The sequence below is a fragment of the Varanus komodoensis genome, unplaced genomic scaffold (assembly GCF_004798865.1).
Source record: "Varanus komodoensis strain SLA01 unplaced genomic scaffold, ASM479886v1 scaffold26, whole genome shotgun sequence".
Taxonomy (NCBI): domain Eukaryota; kingdom Metazoa; phylum Chordata; class Lepidosauria; order Squamata; family Varanidae; genus Varanus; species Varanus komodoensis.
Window position 1 is genome coordinate 11,738,417 of NW_025335684.1, and position 21,583 is coordinate 11,759,999.

Below are 21,583 nucleotides of genomic sequence, written 5' to 3' on the forward strand. Positions count from 1 at the left end.
TGACTTTGGGCCAGTCACAGACTCTCAGCCCAACCTACCTCACAGGGTGGTTGTGGGGATAAGATGGAGGAGGAGAATGATGTAAGCTGCCTTGAGTCCTTAGTAGGAAAAAGGCAGGATATAAAACAATCAATCAGATAAATAAAATCCTGCTGGCTCTACCCATTTGTAGTAACAAACTGTGGTTACTAACCACAAACAGTGAAGAGTATGTATTCTTTTCATGGGTTGTTTGTGGCTAATAAACCATGGCTTGGTAGCACAACTGGCTTTAGTTAACACAATAAGTAATGACAACAATGACAATCCTCACTCATCCTATACTCAACCTTCAAGTGTTGTGTTATCATGTTGTCTGAATCCAGTCTATAGTTAACTATAAGGTTTCTTTCCAGCTGCGATAACTCAATCACACCCAAAACAACAAAGAATCTCATTGTAAACATATGTTGAATTGGGTTGTAGTTGTAGTTCATATTTAATAATCCTGTAACCTGCCCAGAGAACCTTCCTGGCTAATGGGATGGGATATACATCCAATAAATAACTACCCTAGCTATCTGGGAAATCCTTCCATTGTTTCCCCGCAACATTTTTTGTTTATTATCAGGTGAAGCTGACTGGGAAGATGGGTCATCCTGCTGATATCATTTTAATTGATCGTTGCCTCCTTATCACTGCTACCGGCGAACCAGTTCTTAGGTATGAAGAACCTAGTTGAGGAGAAGCTCATTTTCTCCTAATTATGCTGTATTTGCACATAACACCAAGCCATAAATTAGCACCATGCTTGTGAACTGAAAGGAGCCCCTGGGGGAGTGCCCAGTTCACACAGTGAGGAGGAATAAGCCAGTATTCAGTTTCACTTAAACAGGTCCTAGTTATGTTCATAGAATTTATTAACCATGTCTGTGAAACAACCTGAGGTTTGTTGCTGGCTTGTTTACCAATTGACTACAGGGGTTTTTTTAAACCACAGTTTCTTGTTGGTTATTTTTAAGCACAGCAAGCCAGGCATCTTCTAAAGTAACCCTGAATTTGGGTTCATTCCAACTGTCAGTAGCATGGGAGAAGGACAGAGGAGGGGAAGGGTGTGAACCATGAGCCTGTGGCTTAGCATTACGGACAAATGTGTGCACCGTTTCCTTTTACTGATACCTCTCATTAGAACTTTGATTATGGGGAATAGTGTACTTGGGCGATAACCATTTGTGCCTCCTTGTGGCCCTTGCCAGATTGTGAGCTGTTTGTCCTCTTTTACGGATGAATATGCAAAAGGCTGGTGTAAAACATTGGCTAAGCATGTGACCTGAGCACTTGCCAAGCTTGAAACTCACCTTTGCCATAAATTCTCTGGGTAGCCTTAGGGAAACTGTTCTCTTAGTTTCAGCCTAAGTCTCTAAATGTGGTGGTAGTAATATTGCCCTGTTGGAAGGATTATTGAAAGAATGGATATAAAGAGCTTTCAGCCCTTGAAATGTACAGCGCAAATGCTGTGTCGTCGTAACCTTCAAAGGACTACAGCCTCTGCACAATATCCGCTTGGCAGCCACTCCAGAATAAGGCTTAGTAGCTTGCGGCTACTGAGTGGCCATTGTGCTTGGCCATTAGGTGTGATCTCCTTGGAGCAGCACTGAGACGAGGAGATCCTCACTGATGTGGAGCATTGCTGCAGAAGCGTGGATGCCAAGCCACCGAGGCAAGGGTGGGCGAGGGATGCTGCAGGCCCGATCACTCTCTCGGTATCTTCTGCTCTTAATCTTTTCAGCCAAGTCTGGCTGGGAGGAAGCCTCTTACCAGCCATCTTCTGTATTTTGTCTGCAGGTTCTGGGACCTGGAGCGTGGTGAGAACTATGTGCTCTCTCTGGATGAACAATTTGGGTTTGAAACAGGAGAATGCATCAACTGTGTGTCTTACTGCAATGCTAAAAGTAAGGACATAACCATTACATTGATTGTTAGTATTGTAATTGTCCATATTTTCCAGGGGTACCCTTGAAATTTCTATGAAACAAAAGCAAACATTTTCTGGGGTGAAGACCATAGCTCAAGTCCTCTGCTTTGAGAGCCGTATGGGTCATAATGTGGGCTACAAATTCATCTCAACTATCTAGTCCTTGTTTCCAGCATCATGGCACCTGCTTGTCCTGTCCAATCTCATCTCAACATTTTGTCTCTCCCCTCCCCTCCCGCACCTCTCATCACTTTGTTATTTCTGTTCGCTCCCAAACTTTCTCCTCCAGAAACCAGTCACTCTCCATAATGTTTTTGTCTCTTGGTCCCTTCAGCAATTCACCCTTCTGCTTGGCTTCGGTCTTGGTAATGCTCTGCACACTCTTGTGTGTCTTGTGCTTCAGAGGCCTCTGGTTCTCTCATGCAGCTCATCCCGAAAGCAGTATGTGTGCTGGGGGAGGGGGGACTCTGCCCATCTCCATTCTGTGCTTCTCTACCTTTGAAAGTCCACTCAGGAGTGACTCTATTTCCCTTTGAATCTCTGTATTGCTGTTTTGCATTGCCTTCCTTGCTCCCTGCTAACCTCATGTCAGACCTTCATCCCTGGCTTGCTTTTTTCTCTCTGACAGAACTCCCACTTTGTTCTTTGGTGAGTTCAGTATTCATGGTCTTGCTTATTCTTATGACCCTGCTGCTTCCCATCTCCCTAATCTCCCCCTTTGATCTCTGGCTTTGAACAGACTTCCCTACACATTGCCTTGGGCACTTTCTTGATCTTGCCTTCATCAAGACTGCTTTATATCTGACCTCTCTGCTGTGGAATTCACTCTGGTTATCACATTATCTTCTCTAGCGCTGCACACAGTCTAGCTTCCCTAATTCCATCTTCTGTTTCTTTGACTTTCAGTCAGTTAATCTAGTGGCTTCCTTTGAAATGACCTGTCAGCTGTGCCTTCTTAAACTGTGCTTAGATGAGATGTCCATCCTTTCAACTTAGCACTGTTCACTACACCAATGAATGTTAGCCCCTTTTAATCCCAGCCCTGCCTCTCATCTCCCATTTGATATCTCTGTTTTTCTGTTGTGCACCTGAATACCTCTGGAGGAAAGCAGAACAGTGTCTGGTTTTGCCATTGCAAATTCATTCACCTCATTCCTTTCCTGCTAACTTGTCAAACAAGTTGCTATACCATTCTGATCTATGCCAATTCTAGGAATTCCCATTATACCTTCTCTGTCTTGGATATCTTGCTAAGGCCTGTTCCTGCACATTAGCTTCCTTGTTCCCTGCTCGAGGCTTTTCCTTTTTCTGTTCTAAAACCGAAACAATCGACTCTGATCTCTGCCTTTCCTATCCTTCCCCCATCTCCTGCAATCCTTTCCTTTTCCTCTCTGTCTTAGTTTGGGTATTGGCTGTCCTGTTGCCCTTATCTTATCCTCTCTGTGGACCTTTCATTCTATTCCCTGCCAGCTCATAGCAGCCATTTCTCCTGCCATTCATTCATAGTCCTCCTAGCTCCCCTACTGCGTTCAAACATGCCTCTGTTCCCCTTTTCCTTGCAAACCTCCTCGTCTTTCCTTTACAGCAACTGCCTGCTGCCTTCTCTCCTTTGCCTCCCGACACTGTGAATACAGTCCCTACACTCACTGTGGTTGTCTCAATTTGGACTTCTCCCAGCCCATTTTCCTGCCACTTGCACACCACTGAAACTGCCATCAGCAGAATCCTCAACTGTTGCCTCACTGCCAGATCTAGAGCTCTCCACTGAGTCCTCTCTGCCACTTTCGATACAGTTGACCACCCTCTCTTGCTTGGCTCCCATTATTCCCCTTATGCCAAGGATTATCCATTACTCTGTTCTGTTCGTAGAGGGTCCTTTTTCAAAGTCTTCCCACAAGGAAAGTCTTCCTTTGATTTCCTTCTCTGATATGGGGCTGTTCAAGGATGTGATCTTGGCCCTCTGCTTCTCTGTCTTTCTGCATTGTTCCTGGTTGAGCTAATTAAAACCCATGACTTTCTGTGCCACCTGTGTACTGATGAAATTCAGCCCTGGCTTTCTAGGCCAGAGCTTTTCCCTGTCATCTAATCCTGCATATCCAGCTGCCTGTCTACTTCTTCCACTGGGGATGTTGTGATCTTAAACTCAGTATGTCCAAGACTGAACTCTCATTTTTCTTCTCATGCATTTTTGCCTTATGCACTGTCTTTAGCCATTGACACTCCATTAAAAAAACCTGTCTTATCAGTTGCTTTGATCCCTCTTGAATTTGCCCCTTGTATTCATAATTCAAGTGATGTTGTTTCTCTCTTTATAGCACTGCAACCGTATTCATGCTTGACTGTGCAATCTTCTTTTCCTTTCTGGTCTCCCATTGTGTTACTTACTCAGCACGCTGCTGCCAAATCATTCACTTCTCTAGCATCTCTGACCACATGACATCCCTTGCACTGGCTTCTTGTTCACTTCTGGATCCAGAAGAAGTTTCTGCCCTTACCTTCAAAACCTTTCTGGATGCCTTGCTTCCCCCTCTCTTTTCACTCTTACGTCTTGTCTTAGCTCATCCAGATTCACTACTTTCTGCAGCGTGAAAGCCTCTGGCTTCCTCAAACATGTTTCCCATTACACTCTCGTGTCTGGAACTGCCTTCCATAATACTTGTGTGACGCCACCTCTCTAAATACTCCTTCAAAAATGCCCCTTTCTTTGAAACCTTTACACAGTCCTCTGGGCTTTCTTTTACTGCGCTGAAGTTGGAAGCACTAGTGGCGTGGGGCTGTTTCCCCAGCCATTGAGATCTAGACCTTCTCTTGCTTGCACAACTTTGCTTTTTCCTCTATATTGCCCCATCCCTCCTCTCTTTCCTTGGTCATAGATTCATAGAGTTGTAGGGTTAGAAGGGACCAAGAAGGCTATTGGGTCCAATCCCTGCTGGTGCAGGACACCAAGACACACTCAGCTGACTGTCCAGTGTCACCTTGAAAGTCCCAGTTACTCCCTTAGTGTGGAAGAACCCATGGCCGCTCTAGGCAACTGGTTCCACTGTTGCATTGTTCTGACAGTAAGGAAACTTGTCCTGATATCTAGCCGGAATCTGGAGTGCTGCACTTTAAGTTTGTTGTCCTATGTCCTATACCAGGTTCCTCAAACTTTTTGAACAGGGGGGCAGTTGAAAGGTGCCAGCGATGGGCACGGGCCACCAAAGCGGCAGGGTGGGGGGCGGTGGCGGTGGCGAGGCAGGGGCGTGCATGCGTGCGCAGAGATAGTTTTGAACTTGCTCAGAGAAAACTGTCTCCCTGCGAGCAAGCTGCTGCACAGCGAGGTGCCGGCTTGCTCACAAGGAAACCGTTTTGGACTCACTCGGAGAACAGGATCCCTGGTGCCTCTCCATGCATGCATGCATGCGCGCGCGGCAAGTCCAGAACCTCTATGGCGGGCCAGATAAATGGGCATGGCGGGTCGGATCTGGCTGGGCTGTAGTCTGAGGACCCATGTCCTATACTCAGGAATGAGTGAATTATTTGAATGAATCATATTAGGGAATGCTGTGTTTCAGATAGATAGATTCGTTCATTTGTTTGTTCGTTCATGAGGTTTCGGCAAGGGGCGGCATAGAAATGTTATAATAATAATAATAATTCTTAACCCAATCTGAAGAGTATGATATATTTGGCAGGTCTTCTGTCAGCTGGGACAGACAAAGGGAGAATAGCTATGTGGAGGAAAGTATCAGTCACCGACCATAGCTCATGGTCGCTTGAAGGCAAGGACAGATGGAAGCTTCAGGCACCTACCGAGCTTGAAGGGAATATTATTCAAATAAAGGTAAATTAGTGGAAGTTTTCTTTCTTCTTTTTGGCTTATCTGGGTGCAATTCACACATCAGGTAGCAAGGACTCTAATGTGGGTATTACTTAGTTGCTCCTTCTTGGGATGTTCTCCCTCTTCCCCCACCCCCACAAAAAAAAGAGACCAGTAAGTCCTCCCATTGGGAGGATCACCAACTTTGATCACAAAACATAATTATGATTGAATTCTCTGCAAAGATTGTTGGTTTATTTCTGAGTTTACACGATGCTTGTCAGGTGCCTTGGACTACAACTCCCAGAATATCTGGCTGCCTTGGGCAGATGGGAGCAGAACTACTGAACATCTGGTGGGCACCAGGTTAGGGAATGGTGGTTTAGAAATAGACAAAAAAAAGAAAGAAAGAAAACAATGGGAGGAAAATGAGTCAAGGCAAACTGAAGAACAATGATGAATGATTTCAGTTATGGATAATTAAGCTGCAATCCTATAAACTGGTGATGGAATATCTTTTGCAGGGGTGGGGGTTGTATTGGTTCTTGTGGAATCTTTTGGGGCTTCACAAGTGGGCAGGACTGGGGTAGGGCCAGAACACTCTCATGTTCTCTCTCTTGTTCATTCTCTTATATACACACGCTTGCTTGCTTGCTTGCTTGCTTGCTTGCTTGCTTATTTATTTATTTAAAGTTTTCCCATGCTGTGCCATTACTAAAAGTCTCCAGACAGCTTACAAAGAACAATAAACCAAAAAACAAAGAAAACATAACAACAAAGCACAACTCACTGCATCCAATAAATAATGATAAAAACAAGGATAGAACCAATTAATTGTTAAAATTCTGAGAAAATAAAAAGGTCTTAGCCTGATGCTGAAAAGAATAGGACGATGGCACCAGCAAACCTCCCTGGGGAGTGCATTCCACAGTCAGGGTGCCACTGCAGAAAAGGCCCTTCTCCTAGTAGCTACCCTCCTGATTTCGTTCAAAGAGTGTTCCTGGAGAAGGACCTCCACCTCCAATCTCAAGGGGTGGGCCGACACATAAGGAAGAAGGTGCTCCTTCAGGTATCCAGGACCCAAGCCATTTAGGGCCTTTTAGGCCATCACCAACACCTTAACTTGGACATTGGATACACACATGCACATGTATCTGTTCAGAAACTTTGTAAGGAACAAGGCCAAAGCCTCTTCAAAGATCATATTCAGCATGGTTAACAGTGGGGGAATGGCAGTCTTTAGCTGGACTAGTCATGATGGTGGTAAGATTTTGGAGTACTTGCTACTCTTTAAGTTCTCGTGATACTTTATAGATACTAATGAGTAAAGAACATTGAAAACATGAGATATTTCTGCAAAGGCATTACAAATTAAGTTAAAACAATGAGCCCATCTTTCTTACCAACCCAACTACTACTCCTACCCCACAATAAAAGTCAATGCAAGAACTATAGTTAAGGAAAACAGTCTTAAAACAATTGGAACAAACTGTTAGCAACTCTAATTTTGAACTATCATTCAAGTTTTTTAGATATAGTTTGGCAGATGAAAAGTATATTTAATCTATTTGCTTATGAAACACAGCGTACACTTTAAACTACAGAGATAACAGAAATTGCTCATTCCCTGCCACATTATAGGAAGAAATAATTGACAGCTCATTGGAACAAATGAAATCTGTGCACATCAAACTACAGGCCTGACTGGATCCTTCTTGGTCAGGTGTCTACCTCTGACATTCATGAGCCTTTCCCATTGTTGTTTGTTTTGTTTTTTTAATTTATTGGGCATATTAATTTCACCTGACTCATGGTTCCTGAATCACTTGCAAAGGGAAACTTCTTCATGTTTTCCAGTTTTTCCCAAGTATCAGTAAAAGTTATTTGAGAAAGGACAAAAATGTGACAAATTTTGTATTTGACAGGATTTCACAGGTTAACAATTGGTTTTTAAGCAGATTTAGAACTAAATCTCCCTTGTGTAAGATATAAGCCCAGTGGGACCCAGATTGCATAACCCAGTTGGTGAGGTGAGATAAGATCAATGGGGGCTTCAGTATTCCTAACCTATTTTTATTTGTATTGTTTCTAGTGGGGAACCAAGAAGAATCTCTTGGCTGTAAACACAACTAACTCTGTGGCGATTCTTAGCGAACAGGCCATGTCCTCACACTTCCACCAACAAGTGGCAGTGGTACAAGTTTCACCAAACCTGTTTAGTGTCACTTCCTTCAGTGCAAGAACAACTGAAAACCTCCGTATTGATATGTATGTGAATGGTGTTTTTGCCACTAAGGTAATTGGCATTGCAAATGACAATGTTTCCATTGCATTGTTCTTTGAATTGTGAGGAGGATTGGAGTCTGCCTTTGTCTTAATTGGAGTAGACCTATTGAAATCAAAGGATTAACACATCATTAGTAGTGTTAAAAAAAAAGAACAGAAAATGTGTGGGTTGTTCTCACAAATGAATTAATACAGAATTGATGATGGCAGATTAATGAGTAGAACCTTCAGTTTCAACAGTATTGGGACCAAAATAGGCGTTGTGCTTATTGTGTAGCATACAGTTTCACCTTCTGATAGTTTTTAATTTCTGTAGGCGTCTTGGTGGTGTTTTGGGGGTTATTCCTGCACACAGGTCAGGGAAAGCTGCCACAGGCTGCGTCCTCCCTGACAACAGGGAAATTCTATCACAGTCCTGGATGGAGAAGGAAGTAGTGAAAGCCCCTCCCCAGGTTTTGGAATCCCGACAAATGCCTCCACCACAACTGTTAGCATTAAAGAAATTCAGAAGGTGAAGCTGTACAGGCTGTAAGGATAACGTGTAATTTGACCCCAAGATGGTGGTATATAATGGCTTTATGTGTTTGCAAAGTGCAAATTTAGGATGCATTTGTTTTAATTGTATGGTATATTTTAGGATGCTGTAGCATTTTGGAACGGAAGGCAAGTTGCTGTCTTTGAGATCTCAGGTGCCACTTTACGAAATTCAGGTAAGATGAATGGCCTTGCATAGATCGACTTGTGGCTGCTGGATAAAATACAGACTGCTACAACTTCAGCTATTCTCCATGTTATTTTTTCATTTGTTCAATAGAAATTGGCATAGAAAGGCACCTGATTCACAGAAATATGAATCAATAATTGCAGGCGATTACACATAATAATAGGCTGAGTTTAGGTCATACTCCTGTTCTTCGGTAATTTTAAAAGCATACATCACGTGTATTATCACCTTTGGATAGCACTGAAGCCACCAATATTTTCTCTTACCCACTGTCTTCATAATTTTGATTTGTCACGGCCTTTAGGAAGGATCTGGTTGTATTTTTAGACTTTGAGTTAGAGACTTTTACACCTTTGCCCATGTGAAAAATTCTATCTTTACTGCATTCTAATTATATTGCCTGCAAGGGAATCATTCTGTGACATTTAAAAGGTAGAGAAAATTTAGTATTTTAGCTAAGAGCTTTAGGGGGGAAAGAATCAGTATGATTACGAGTTGCAGATCACCTACATTTTAGTTTTCTAGCGATTACTTACAGGTCTGGTGCTCGATCAAGGTGGAAGCCTTAACTGTATGTGTCAAATATGTCATGACAGTGATGGAGAAATGCTCTCTTACATGGTTCCAGGTTCTTTTGCCTGTGATTCTCCTGTGCTGGCTATGCATGAAGAAAACATTTACACAGTTGAGCCAAATCGTGTTCAAGTTCGTACGTGGCAAGTAAGTAAACTGACTTATGTGAATATGCTTGTAGGAAGCTGCCCAGGGAAGTGTCTTCGGAGGGACAGTGCTTCTTACCAAGGCCGTCACATCAGTGACTACAGTCTAAAACATTTTAGCAGCTTTCCAACAAAACTATGTTTGTACAACAGCACATGCAACCAGAACAAGAGCAGAGTTGCATTCCTGGCAGCCCAGTCCTATGGAGACCTTTCCCCTCCAAAGTTCAGAACCAAATGAGTCATTCCTGCCCTTTCCAACAGGCAGTTTCTGCCCCTGCCTCCAATTGGAGAAAAATCCATTGTGGGGAAGAGGGGAATGTGTGTAACTTTTCTAGTGTTTCCCTCTCAACATTCACATCGCGGGTGCTATGCTCTGCCATCCTGGGGCTATGTTGGAGCAAGGTTCTAGTTGTTTTCTACCATATAAGTACATGCTTTGTTGAGGTGTTTCGTTTAGGCTACTGTTTTGGAACCCCCGATTCCAAATTTTTAAATTTAAACTCTGCATGAATGAATTAATAATTTTAAAAATACCCTTACAGATATTACAGGGCATTTAATTCTCATATAGGTAGAACTGGTCACCATGGTGCATACTAGAGAGAAGAACCTTTTTAAACTTGTTAGGACAATAGAAAAGAATTCCTGTAACACCCAGCCTCCCTCCTTCAGCCATGCTGGGAATTTTAGGTTTTTTTCCTGTCAACATGCATAAGATTACATCTCTGATCTTTGCCAGTACAAGTCTGTCTATGTCTATTCAGAAATAAGCCCTGTGCAGTTCAATGAGACTCCCAAGAAAATTTGTTTAGGATTGTTGCCTTAGTTTGGGAGTTGATGTGAGTACCTGTGAGCTGGATGTGGCATACCAATAGATTGCTGTGGTGTATGTGGTACCTGGTGGGGATTTGTCCAATAAAATGGGAAAAGTCTCTATGGTCTTGGTGGTAATGTAAAAATGAAAGGGAAGTCAGAGTTTTAATACTGCTGTTTTTCTTTTCCACCAGGGCACTGTTAAACAGCTACTGGTGTTCTCTGAATCTGAAGGGAATCCATTTTTCCTGGATATCTGTGGGAATTTCTTGACTGTGGGAACAGATTTGGCTCACTTTAAGATTTTTGATCTTTCTCGCAGGTACACATGGGAATTTACCAGAGCTTGATTATATACCTTTCTGCTTTTCCTGTTTGAAATATAAAATTTATTGAAATGGTTTTGTAAACATAACAGTGCAAATAGAATATTAGTAGCTATGCTGTGTGGAGATCTCCTGCCACACCTACCCCATCATCATCTTGATCAGTATTTTCATTCCTGTTCTGCCCAATAGCGGAAGCTCTCTGCACAGTTTACAACAGATCAAGAAGCAACAAAGGAAGAGCTAGAAATGAGCTAGAAGAGACAGACATGAAGGGGTGGAGAATGTCAGGGGAAAGAATCTGAATTTAAATTATTCATACAAAATACTATTGGATATATTGTTAGCATGCCACTTATAAAACACTGTGAGTCCAGAATCTCTCCTCGGTTTCAATGTTAGGTGGAGAGAGAGTGGGTACCCTTGGCAGGTGCCCCTTTTCAGTAATAAAAGGCAGGGAAGAGATTCTATTGGTCCATACCTGTAACTTTGGATTGCAAATGGGATCTTCAGCCAGGATGGAAATGCTTAGGGAAAGCCAAATTATGTGAGTGTGGTGGTGATAAATGGCCAACAAATTTTATCAAAGGCTTTTTTTGGCATTGACTGACAAGATGACCACTGGGGAGGTGGTGTTGGCAAGCACCACAGTGAGCATCTTGGAATCCACATTGATCAAAGAGATTGTCTATAATTAACCCAGAGTCTGTGGTCTTTTCCAGGTTTTGGGATGACTGAAATATTAGCAGTTTACATAGTGGGTGGCAGTGTGCTTGGTAGACAGGAGTCTGAGGATTTTGGAATAAGCTTTGCACCGCTTGATTAGAAAGCCATCAGGGCCAGAGACCTTTCCTGTCCATAATAGCGTTCTCAATTGCCTCCTTTTGTAGAGGTTTTACTAGGCGCTCCCTGTTTCTGTGTCTAGCTGTGGGAGGTTCAGATTGGACAGGAAGGTCTCTGCTGCTTCTCTGCCATGGATCTTATTGACTTTATGGGGTTCAGAATAGAATTTATACAACTGCATTAATTTGCTGTGGGTTGGTGAACGTGTTGCCTGCTTTGCCATTAATTAATGGTGTGTACTGTTTAGCTTGCTTTAGGCAGTATGCTAGGATTTTACCTGGCTTTTCCCCTCACTCTCAGGAACGCTGGCATAGACAGATTAATAATATTCTTTTGACCAATGTATTCAGAATGTAGAGACCTGGGGAGCAGGGTGGACTGCATAGTGGGGATGGCTGTTTGTTTTCCTGCTGTAGTTTCTCTTGCTTCTTATGAGAAATGTAAGATATTATTCTGCCATGCATAGCTGTTTTGCAAGCTTCCCATTCAGTTCAGTATGAGGCTGTGGATCCTCTATTGAGGATAATCACTCAGTGCCGAGACCTTTTGCATTTTGAACTCCTCCTCATTCAGGAGGAAAAGACTGAGTTTCCCATAATTTGAGTGTTTACAACACAGCCCTAAATCCAGGTTTATAAGAAGTGGGACATGATCTGAGTTGGCTTATTACATCTATATGGCAGGCCCAGACATACTAGAGCAGGTGGGAGGCGATTAGAAAATAATGTAAATGAAAATTGTTTTGATAGACTAATGACACAAAGGTGTAGTCTCTCATGGGGGTTTAATGTGTGCCATACGTCTATTAGACCTTACTCTCTTTGGACCTTGAGAGCGGAGCGGAGTGTTGAAGATAATTTGCATGGGGGTATATGTCTATCCGGAACTGGATCTAGAATTTCGTTAAAATCTCTTCCAATCATTAGTTGGTTATAGGTAATGGAGGATAGATGGTGAAAACATCTGTGGAACACTTGAGGGGAAATCTAGGTTGGGGCCATGAAATTTACCAGGGCTAGTTTCAGTGTCACAGTCTTAACACAGAAACATAGAAACAGAGCGAGTCAGAAAGGGCCTCCCGGGCCATCTAGTCTGACCCTTGGCTTCAACTGGCTCCGCTCACAACATGCCCACCATGTGCACGTCCAGCCTGTCCTTGAACACCCGCACCTATGGGGCCTCAGCCACCTCCCGTGGAAGCCCATTCCACACCCTCGGGGTCCTAACTGTCAGGAAGTACTTAACCACTAGAATAAGAAGGCATCCTTCCTCTTCTGCCACTGTGTGCAGTACTGAGACTGGGACTTGCTTGTGAATGAGATTTCTTGGCGTTGCCACCAGCATGAACTTCACTCATCTGCTCCCTACAAAGCAAATGCTTATCTTTTGCTGGCAGATGGGTCTCCTGTAGGAAGGCTGTGTCAGCTTTTAGCCCTTTAAGTAAGTTGAGGCATTTGTTGGGTTTGCCTGGCCCTTGCCCATTCCACGTGATGATGTTTAATGACATGCAACCCTCTGGTTTTAAGTGTTGAACTGACAGTTCTCAATGTCATCTACCTTTTCAACATTCCTTGAGTTTCCTGCTACTCAGGAAAGGAGAGATATTAGCTCTTGCCCCAGTTTTCAAGGTTCCTTTTCTGAGCACTTATTGTTGTGGTTACTGTGGTTCCCTGACAGTTCTTTAAAAAAAAAAAAAAAAAAAAGATCCCTGAGAAAGCAGCTGAATGGGACAGAGTGATTCAGGCTCCACAGGAGGATAGGCTGAAGTACCACTGCTGTTGATGCCAGAATGAAATAACTGTTCTGTTCAGGGTTTTTTAAGTTGTTAGGAATATTTTCACATTTTAATTTTTGTTTTTGGACTGGGAAAATACACAAATTTAATGGCTGGGAAGTAAATGGAAGGGGAATTTTGCATACATCGAACGACTGGAAAGTATGCTGGGGGCAATTTGCACACATGCATCGACTACGCTATTACTGCAGGGATGCAGAACTGTCCTGCATTATTTCCCAGGCATTAAATATGTGCATATTTCATTTTTGGGGGAGGGTTGTTTGTTTTAGAATTGTTAGTGAACTACACTAGCTGATCTAAAAAGGAGTCCACAGAAGTTGTTTAGGGCTTAATATCATTCCTTGCTGGAGACTTGGGGAAATATTGAAAAGATGAAGGACACCGAGAACCATCAGTTTGCCACTTAAAGCTGGAGGATTACATTGTTAATTGGGATACCTTGTTCCACATCATTTGAGTGCACCTTCTTTTGCTGTTTTCCCACCTGTATTTTTGCTTTTCATTTGACGCCTAGGGAATTGGTCTCTGGTTGCCATGTGCAAATTTGCATATATGTAGTCTTGCCTTTTCGATCTGTTTCCTACTGATCTTTGCTGCTTCCTTTAACAACTGAAACAGACAGGAGAGTGTTCAACAACTGAAAATTGACCAGGCAAGACTTTACATATCAAACAGATGTAAGTGTACCCCCTGCACACTTGCAAAATAATAATCATGGTAATGACAGTAATAAAAAACTCTGCTATTTTCTGAAGCTGACAAAGTAAAAATACCATCCCAGTTATGCAGTTTTGAGACTCCTAAAAATGATGGTAAACAAAAAGGGGTAGCGATTGGAATGGGGAGTAAAAGAAAAGTTGGATTCTGCTACGAAGGACACTGAAATACCAGCTGAAGGACTGAGAATGACAGAGTGGGAGAATGAGCTTTGGTGAGCCAGATTGTCTGCTTATTCACAGAGTGGCTTAGTGCGACATGTGAATATGGCCAGTGTGTAAAATGTAGATGCTGTTATAGCAGTGCAGATTCTTAGGAGTACCTCCCAAAGTGTGTCAAACCTCTCTCCAAGGCCTGATGCCAGTTGTATTATATACTGTATTGCATGTTTTGTGGTATCTTGTTTATAATTATATTCCATTATATATAATATTATATGAGTTGAGAAGAGTATCCTTGCTAGCACAGAGCTGGCATAGCATGATTTTTGTAGTAGAGAAAGTGTTTGTAATTCCATCCAGGAGCAATATTGACTAATAAATACTGGATCATGTATAGTTCTTCCTACCTCACTGCAGGTTGCTTCTCTACTGATGATTTACTGTTTGGGTATTATCACTTTGAAGGAAAGCAAGGCGTATTGCAACACACGGTGGTCACCACGCACTGTCTTGCTTGGCACATGTAGTCGGCATGGTAGCATGCAGTTCGCCTCAGCAAGGCATAGTATGCATTTTGTCTGCTTGTGCATAGCAGCATAGACAGGAAGGCATTCATCACCCATAAGGATACACATTGGCCTCTGAAACAGAAGTGGAATTTGCATTAATATGTGAAACCAGGAATGAGTCATGTGGCTTAGAAGAAAAATAGTTGTCAAAGGAAGAAATCCTAAGATAATGGCAGATGCTATAGGAATTTTATTATGGCATACACTTACCCCATAATTTTGGAGAATAGGCCATCTTGTTGGTCACACTGTCACTAAGCGCCTGATCTTCCAACAGAGAGGCAAAAGTACATTGCGGCAGCAAGGCCCTGGTGGATCTGGTTCCAGGCTCTAGTGGGATTGCATCTGTAAAGTGCAATGCGAGTGGCAACAAAGTTAGCATCCTCATGAGCAAGGTGAGTCTGTGGGCTTCCCCTCTCTTGTTATTAAAACCTGAGCCGCGCATCAAAAGATTAGACTCAGGCTGTATCTCCACATGCAGTGATCAATTTAATCCAGCTTGTTGTCAGGCTAGAGCTTTGCATCACATGAATGAACATGGCTTTTTTTTCATTTCCCCTCTCACTTTTGATGAAATGGTAAACCATGGTTTGTTCACAAGCCAGTTCAGACTCCTGATTTGTGCAAAAAATGGGGTTTGGTTCTACCAAAGTGGGAGGGGAAAGTACACATGCAGGGGGAGCCAGAAACTTAAGAACACCAAGTTAAATCACACAGTGCTGAACTTTGTGACATTATTTCTGAGTCAACATTGTGTGTCAGAGGTTAACCAAAACTGGACAGCTAGATTGCCTGTATCAATCATATTGATGGATAATTGTCACAGGTTCTACACTGCAAACTATTACACATTGCTTTGCTAACTTCTGCATATAGAACAGTGTGCTCCTCTGCCACACACCATTCTGGTTTGTAATGTATCTTTGACCTACTATTTCCACTCTGCCAGTGCTACAGAAGCAGAAAGTCCAGACACTGTCCAGTCAGTGGTATTAGGGTGGTTTTGAATTTTCAAGTAAAAACCACCCAATTGTCCAGAATTGGTATTTCGTTTTGTAAGCATACATTTTAATATGTAAATCAAAGAAAATGTTTTTGAGGGCTGCTTAAACAAATGCTCATTTAAGGGTCCTTATAATTCAAAAACCTAGCTGTTCTAGATGGGGAACACCTAGAAAAGAATCTGAAACCTTTATATATTGCTTTCTTCCTGCTCTTTCATTTCCCCCTCAACCTTTTCCAGTTTGATGGGGCATAATAGGTAGAATGAAATAACTGTGCTGTTTCCTTTTCTAAACATTTCTCTTATTTATATATTTATAGGCTGATGGAAGTATTGACTCCAAGATCTGCTTCTATGACATTGAAATGGACATTGTCACCCTGTTTGATTTTGAGTCTGGCCAGCAGAAGGACAGTCGAGAAATGCTTTCCTCCAAACAGGAGGTAGAAGGGTGAGAATTCTTCAGGAGATGGGGAGTATGAATGTTGGGTTTTAACATTAATATTAACATTAATTCCTTGTTTAAGCTCATTCTTGAGATCTGTTTCTAGCCCAATATATACTAAATTCTTCTGTCTTGCTTTTTTAAAATGCCATGGTTTCCACATAAGAGAAAAGGGACCCCCTCCTTGAAGTGTGCTGCTTAACCATTAGGACCAAGCTATAGATGCTGTGCTCATTAAGGGAAGGGGCTTCTCATCCAGGCAGCTGAGTCATCTACAGCTTTCCCCTACATATCAGGATGAATGTTGAAGTCTCTGAGGTTCAGTGGAATGAAGAGATAGATTTATTTATTTACAGCATTTCTACCCCGTCCTTAACAGTGTCTCCGGATGGCTTACAACATAGATGTTCTCTCATGAAGCCTTAGAATAGGTAGGTGGAGGCAAATGCAATTTTCAGGAACCGTTCATCCAGCATCAACAGAAGTGATGATAAAAAAGAGAAAAAAATGAATTAACTGTGGATGCATGTAATCTGGCTTTAGAACAGGGTTTTTCTTTACACTTGTCTTGCTGTTAATGGCTGCTTCGCTGGGTCTTTTTCCCCAAATGACTGTGGTTTTAGATTGCTCTTTAGACTGCTTTAAGCACTATCTTTGTAGTGTAGTTAATAAGAGTTTAAACAATCCACCAGGGGTCACTGTAAAACTGAAATGCTTGTCACACTTGACCCTATTTGAGTATTCTTTATAGTCCACATATATGTGTGGTTCTAAAACCCTTTCCTTGGGTTTACACATGTATGTACGGACATGTACAAATTTTCTGGACCTCAAACTTGTCATCTGGTCATTAGTTTGAGTGAAGTGTTTAGAATAAGGTGGCTTTTCTTGCTGGTGTATTCCTATTACTTTCTTCCCACTGGAGAATGAATTATTGCTCTGCCTTCTGTCACTTAACTTTAAGGTGCTAATGTTCTAGTGTTTGCACTTTCAGTGAGCTACCAACAGCCTGTCCTGGTCTTGACAAGAAGCTCGTGGGATATAATAGGATAAGGTAGCACGCTAGTCTGATAGCTGCAGCACCATGGAAAGCTCCAGATGAGCAACTTGTTCCCAAAAAGTCTAAGACTAGATTGAAGCTTTTTATGCCCCTTTCAGACTCCTCACTTCTTTGAGCAGTGGAAAAGCTTGAAAGGGGAGGCCTCTGACTTGGAGCCCAGCATTCTTCTTTTCCAACAACCACTTCAAGGTGTGTTGTTTTTTTTGATAAGTTCACATGGGATTGTAGGACCTGCCTTGGAGGGCTTTGATTCCTTGGTGGGTGATGCAAGGATTCCAGAGGTACCAGTTTAGGAATCCCTGGTGCAAGAGCTATTGTCAGAGCCAGGGTCATTCTGCTTGGTCATGACACTGTGGCCTGAGTTGGTGTCCAGCAACCCTGTGTTTGGTTCTGGCTTGAAGGAAGAAATACTAAAGGGACAGAAGCTGCATCTGTGAAAGTTTGCAGGGGTACTGCAACTGCAGAACAGGCCCTATTAGCTCAGTCAAGAGACATGAGGTTGGGAAAAAGTAGGGGTATGTTCAAGCTGTACTGTGGGAAAGGTAGAAACAAGATTTGACTTGCTTAAAAGGGGGAAAGGACCATAACTTTGTGGTTGCATGCATGCACATGGGCCAACTGACATCTCCATATTTTTTGTTTCTGTTTTTAAAAAGGTGAGTTAGCAAGTGATGTGAAAGATTGAGCCCTGGAGAGCTGCTAGCAACCAGATTAGGCAATTTCTTCGTCGTGGCCTCTGTGCATCACACATATGGGTTCTGCGCCTGCACAGTGCCTGTGGCTGGAAGATTGACAGCTAACGGTTTGGCAGGAAGCTCCACTCCCCCTCCCCCTCCCCCTCCCCCCCCCAGCAGTATATATGGAGCAGAGTGTCCGCCATTTTCCAGTCTTTGCGACCGCCATTCATTGTGCCTCGTGCCGCTTCGCTCTCGCTTAGATCGTTCCTCGTGCTCTCTTGTTTCGAACTCTCTCTTGTTTTTCCAAGTTAGTATACCCATCTTACCTTAATTGTATTTTTCCAGTTATTCTCTTCGTTTTTTCTCATTCCTATTAAAAAAAAAACAAAAACAAAAATATTACCTATTCCCGCTATACTATCTTCTTTTCTTCTTTTTCCGCGATGGCTCAACGAGCGGCGTTCTGCAAGCGCGGAGAGTGTGGCTCTAAAATGCCCGCTTCGGATCCACACGATCTGTGCCTCCTCTGTTTAGGGGAGGGTCACAGGACGGACTAGTGCGGCCATTGCCTGGCTTTCTCTAAACAGGCCAGGAAGAACAGGGAGAACTGTTTACGTAAGCTCCTGTGGGATCAGGCCCTCCTACAATCAGACTGGCTGGTGGCCAACCCTGCTACAACCTCAGCCCCACCAGACTGCCATCTGTCTTCAGCTGATCCGCTGCAACATCCAGCCCCTTCCTCTGCTGCTCCGCCCTCATGCCCTTCAGGCGAAGGTGCTTCTGCAGAGAGCAGCCTGTTTCCCTGCCCAAGAAACAGTGGGAAAAGAGGAAGTACAGCAACCCTGAGAAGTCGCTCATGTACAAGAAGGCCAAAAGAGACAAGGCCGAGAAACCGGCAAAAAAGCCGAAGAGACCCGAGCATTCAAAACACCGACGCTCGGGTTCGGCAGCTTCCTTAGTTCCGACCACGATCCCGGTACCAACGCTTTTGGGTCCGACCATTCAGGTGGCGATGAGAGTCACTCCTCCGGCCTGTCCGTGCCGTATGGGATCGGAACCACACCAGGATCCACCTCGTGGCTCGATCTCTGATGGCAAGATCCAAGATTCCCTGCCGAGAGCTCGGTCCCTGACACCTATGCCACCTGTTGGGCTCGATCTGGGTTGTCCCCACCGAGAAGCCAGAGGAGCCGGTCTTCCGAAAATCGCTCTGACAACTGGTACCATTCCTGGTACTCTTCCGCACCGAGATGGCCCGACTATCCATCTGTCGGATATTACCCGGCTCCTAGAGGCCGATCTCCCCCAACCGAACATCGGGATCGACCTCATTCTACGGCTTCAAGAGGCGAGGGGCACGCACCGTCCCGAGAGAGCAGGAGATCACAGTTGCCAGGGGATTCCTCCGCCAGCGCTCCTCCTCCATATTGGGTGGACTCAGACGAGTTCGAGGTCGATTCAACTTCACCCGATGCTACGGTCACCTCACAAGGCCTGGCGTCACCAGAAGAACTGCATATCACGTTTGCCAAACTGATGTCCAGGCTGGTGAAGTCATTGGAGATTGAGGCTAATCAACAACCTGGCCCCAGCACGGATCGCTTCTACGATGTAGTGCGGGGGGAACAATCGACCTCCATCGCTTTACCACTTATTACAACTCTCTGACAAGCAATGACTCAACTGTGGAACCTCCCAGCGCAACTGCAACCGACTTCAAGAAGATACGAGGCGATGTATAGAGTTCGTGAGGGGGACATTCCGTTCCTTCTCTGCCACCCCAAGCCGAATTCGGTGGTGGTAGAATCTTCTCAAGGCCGGGAGGCACAGGGCCACACAATGCCCAGAGATAACGAGGGAAGGAAGATCGACTCCCTCATGCGCTGGGTCTATGCGGTCTCAGGACTTGGTCTAAGAATTTCGAATTATGAGGCAGCCCTGGTGCGTTATCAATATTTCATTATGCAACGCCTCGACAATATCATCGCCACCCTCCCAGATAATCAAGGCGACTTGGCGCGGGTGTTTGTAAAGGAGGCAATGCAGGTCGCGATGCAACAGCTATCCACAGCTAGGCACCATGTAGATACAGACTCGAGGACTCTTGTCGCCGCCATCTCTCTCCGGAGACACGTCTGGTTGCGTAACTGCAACTTTCCGGAAGAGATGAAGAGAAGGATCGAGGAGATGCCCTTTGATGGATCCGGCCTCTTCAACGCTAAGACTGATCACAAGTTGAAGAAAATCCACGAGTCGAGGATGACGTCCTGGTGTATGGAGATGCAACCTCTTCCTCGACATAAGTGGTTGTGGACCTGTCCACAGTATAGACAACAATACCCACCCCGCCAACAGCCACAACATCGCCAACAACACCGCAAATAACCGCCCCAGCGATTCCAGCAAAGCCAACTCCACTTCAAAGGAGATAGATGCCAGCGCTGATGGGGCGGGTGAACCTTTCCTCTCCTTCCAACCCCACCCTCCCCCCTCTCATTTGGGGACCAGCTGAAAAGCTGACTCCGTTTGGGAGTCCATTACATCTGATGGGTGGGTGTTACGCATCATCCAGCACGGATATAGAATTGAATTCAACATCGTTCCTTCGTCAAGTCCTATCCGGGTTACTCCATGCTTGCTGGTATTGTTAGATGAGGTTCACCAACTCCTGTCTAAAGGAGCCATTCATCACTTGTCTTTATCAGAAGGACTCCACAGATTCTATTCTAGATATTTTACAGTCCCGAAACGAGATGGAGGTCTTCGACTGATATTGGACCTGAGAGCTCTCAATAAATTTATAACACCAAAGAAGTTTCGGATGACCACACTTCAAAATATCCTGCCGTTGCTGGGGAGAGAGAATTGGTTCGCCTCACTGGACTTGAGGGATGCCTATTTTCATATTTCAATCCATCCATGTCATAGGTGTTTCCTTCGTTTTGCGGTAGCTTCTGAAATCTACGAATACAAGGTGCTGCCGTTTGGACTGGCCACCACACTGAGGGTTTTCACGAAGTGTATGGCCCCCGTCTGCGCATACCTTAGACTACGTGGAATTCAGATATACCCTTACCTCGATGACTGTCTGTTGGTTTCCCGGACTAGAGAAGGACTTCGCTCCTCTGTAAATATGGCTTGTGACTTATTGCAGGACCTTGGACTCTGCATTAATCGTGAGAAATCTTCTCTTGTCCCTACGCAGACGATCAACTTTATTGGAGCCTGGCTGGATTCTATGGTGGCGAAGGCCTTCCTCCCTCAAGACAGACAGCGCACTATCGCTCGACACATCTGCCGAATTCGACGAGACGGAACTGTTTCTGCACGATCTGTTCAGAGACTTTTGGGACACATGGCAGCATCCATTGCTGCAGTTCCATACGCCAAACTTCGGCTTCGCCCCCTTCAACTGTTCTTCAACGGAATATTCCGGCCACAGAGAGATCTGCCTACAAAGCAAATTCGACTCCCGTCCTCCATCCTACAATCTCTACTGTGGTGGACGGCATCAGAAAACCTAAACATCGGAGTTCCGTTCCGACCTCGGTGACTCTCGGTACTGATGCGTCTCTGCTGGGATGGGGAGCCCTGTGCTTCTGGCCTATGCACGCAGGGCGTATGGAACCGACAGGAGTCCAGGAATCACATCAACGCCCTGGAACTTCTTGCAGTATTCAAAGCAC

General features: G+C 44.1%; 1 protein-coding gene across 3 annotated transcripts in view; it reads left to right on the forward strand.

Annotated features, from left to right (window-relative positions):
• Nucleotides 1-21,583, forward strand: part of IFT140 (intraflagellar transport 140) — a 116,155-nt gene that overhangs the window by 19,002 nt on the left and 75,570 nt on the right. For all 3 annotated transcript variants that reach the window (XM_044433125.1, XM_044433127.1, XM_044433126.1), the window contains exons 7-15: nucleotides 611-702; nucleotides 1,825-1,931; nucleotides 5,629-5,777; nucleotides 7,846-8,049; nucleotides 8,677-8,749; nucleotides 9,392-9,483; nucleotides 10,493-10,620; nucleotides 14,990-15,107; nucleotides 16,036-16,166. In XM_044433125.1, coding sequence (XP_044289060.1) covers nucleotides 611-702; nucleotides 1,825-1,931; nucleotides 5,629-5,777; nucleotides 7,846-8,049; nucleotides 8,677-8,749; nucleotides 9,392-9,483; nucleotides 10,493-10,620; nucleotides 14,990-15,107; nucleotides 16,036-16,166 — 1,094 coding nt within the window. The remainder of the gene's footprint in view (nucleotides 1-610; nucleotides 703-1,824; nucleotides 1,932-5,628; nucleotides 5,778-7,845; nucleotides 8,050-8,676; nucleotides 8,750-9,391; nucleotides 9,484-10,492; nucleotides 10,621-14,989; nucleotides 15,108-16,035; nucleotides 16,167-21,583) is intronic.